The sequence below is a fragment of the Nicotiana attenuata genome, chromosome 10, assembly GCF_001879085.1.
Source record: "Nicotiana attenuata strain UT chromosome 10, NIATTr2, whole genome shotgun sequence".
NCBI lineage: Eukaryota > Viridiplantae > Streptophyta > Magnoliopsida > Solanales > Solanaceae > Nicotiana > Nicotiana attenuata.
In genome coordinates, this window is record NC_031998.1 from 13,819,712 (window position 1) to 13,822,521 (window position 2,810).

Consider the following 2,810-nt stretch of genomic DNA (forward strand, 5'->3'; position numbering starts at 1 on the left):
AAAAAAATTCACTAGCTAAAGAATTTTTTATATTTTTAGATAGCCAACTAAAATGAGTTTTGAATTAAGAATAATATTTTCAATTACATTATTATAAAAATAATTATTATTGAAAAATAATGTTTTAGAAACCGAAATTTTAAGAAAGAAATTTTTTTTTTAAGAGATATCAACACACCAGATAAGAGTTCAAGTATAGTAAAAGAGTTAACTGTTATCCAAAGAGTCATTTATTGTCTCAACATTTGATTGTTTTGCCATAAATATGAGTTATTATTTTGCTTTCTGACTATTTTTAGGATCCAATGACACCGGCAAGAATGGTATCAAAAAAGAAAAATAGAAGAAATGGTTAATTTTTTTTTCATGTAGTTGATATCCAATGATTATCTGTATTTATTGAGAAAGTGTAAATTTTAAGATTATTTTCATATAATTTAAATAACTTAAATATTTAACATGATTAGTATCCACGCATTCGCGCGGGTACTAATGCTAGTACATAAATAATAGCAATTTCCCGTTATAAATGAAAAAAGAAGTCGGGTGAGAGACAGAGGCAAGCGCTGAGGCATGAGGTGTGAGCAAATCAGCAAAAAGAATAGCGTTTGAAATCTTAATAAGTATACTATAAATAAAACTAATTAAGATTACAAAATGACGTTGAATTGGGATCTTTATACACTAATCGGTTGAATTATTTGTTTATTTTTTTTAATCAGTATATAGAAATTATATATTAATTATACATAATTATACATATATTATATATTTGCCAGTTAATTGTTAGTATAATTGATTGGGTAAAGTGTCTATTTATGTTTAATTTTCTGCCAAGAAAGCCTATGAAATTTGTCAGTGAAGGCAACAAGACATTTTAGGTAACATTTTATGCTTTAGGGTGTGTTTGGTAGGAAGAGAAATATTTTCCAAAAAATATTTTTTTAATTTTTTTATGTGTGGTTGACTTAAAATTTTGGCTTATAAACTCATTTTTCTCCAATTAGAGAAAAATATTTTCCTTACCAAAAGAAGGAAAAATATTTTTCAAAACTCCTTCTCAACCTTCCCCACCTTATTCCCCACCCTCACCAACCTACCCCACACTCCCACCTCACGCCTACCAGCCCCACCACCTCTCTCAAAAGGCTTTTTTCTTTTTTTTTTCAAATTTCAGTTTTTTTCCCATCACCCACCCTGCTCTCCCCCCACCCCCAAACTTTTTTTTTTTTTGTAATTTCAAATTTCTGTTTTTTCGTTTTTCTGCACCACCCTCACTGCTCCCCCTCCCCGCACAACAAAAAAATTACTTTTTTTTTGTAATTTTAATATTTCTGTTTATTCGTTTTTCTGCACACACATCCCCCCCCACCCCCCACCCCCACCCCAGGAAATTTTTTTTTTTTTTTATATTTTTTCAGTTTCAGTTTTTTCATCTATCGGTTTACATGTTCGAAATTTTACAAGTTCCAAAGTTATAAGTTTGGAAGTTTACGGATTCGAAAGTTCGCAGTTTCGAAAGTTTAGCGGTTCGGAAGTTTATGAAACTTGTGGGCTCGGAAGGTTGTTGGTTCGAAAGTTTGTGGCTTCATGTTTATTGTATCTAAATTATTTATGAATACTCTTGAGAAGTTATTTTCCTTAATTTGCGTATAATCAAACACCGGAAAATGAATAAGATTACTACTTGTTTTCAATAAAACATTTTCTTGAAAAACATTTACCGTTATACCAAACACACCCTTAAACTCTTGTCTTTTTAATTAAAATTCCATGATTCCTAAGAAAAATCGTCATTATACTATTAATCAAGCTAAGATAGTTATAATTAGGACAAGTTAAGTAGAAATGGTTATCTTATGAAACTTGTGTCATTTGAAAAACTTATGAGAACTGTGAGTGCTCCTTAATTATGGTCCATAGAATCAGCACAAAGAGGCTGATAATTGAACACTAAAGTCTGTCTAGCTAATTAATTGAGCAAGGAAGAAGCAAAAACTTTATTGTTCTTTTTTCTGACTCTTTTGTTGTGCGTAGTTGAAATTTCAAATAGAAGGCGGCCTTGTTCAGGTCAATGTTCGTATATTTTGGCTATTTATATATAGTAGAATATAATCAAAGTTACAAATTATTTGAAAGGTTAAAAGAGTAAAAGGTTCAGGGGCGGCTCAAAATATCTGGTGACCTAAAGTAAAATTTAAAAAAGATGCCTATAATATTTTTTAAAAATTAAGATCGCATATATTTCTAGGAATGCAATTATTTGAATCATTTATACATTCATGATTTTCGTGAGTACCTGTATTAGATTACTCACTATTTTTTCTTCTTGGACTTTATTATCTATATTGAAAATATATTACAATTATCTCTCTCATGCTCTCGGCGTAAGTTAGACAAACCTGCGCCGGTGTGAAAATGGCAGGAGTGAGAGGCAGAGGTGGTGGCCAAGGACGAGGACGAGGCCGACCACGGAAAATTCAGATCAACAATTTTGAGGTGGAAGAAAAAAATGATGAAGAATCAAAGGAGGATAATGAATCTGAGGCACAATTGACACATGCAAACAAAGGATTGGGAGCTAGAAGCCAAATCGAAGAAGTAGAAGGATCTCTATTGAGATCTGAGCTGACTATGAAGGAACGAGAGGTAGAAAAAGAGGTAATTAAAAAGAACGAGAGCAGATCGCAAAAGGAAATCAATGGAACAGTAACAGTGATAGAGGAAAGCAAGGAAGAAGACGAGGAGGAGAGCAGACCAGCATGGACAAGCTTATTGCGAGGAATAGAGCAGCTGAAAAATGGTATGAA

General features: G+C 32.0%; 1 protein-coding gene across 1 annotated transcript in view; it reads left to right on the forward strand.

Moving 5' to 3' along the window:
• The window catches only part of LOC109233590 (myoneurin-like), a 3,255-nt gene continuing 2,863 nt past the window's right edge, over positions 2,419-2,810 (forward strand). Inside the window, exon 1 of the mRNA XM_019399474.1 lies at positions 2,419-2,803. Coding sequence (XP_019255019.1) covers positions 2,419-2,803 — 385 coding nt within the window. The remainder of the gene's footprint in view (positions 2,804-2,810) is intronic.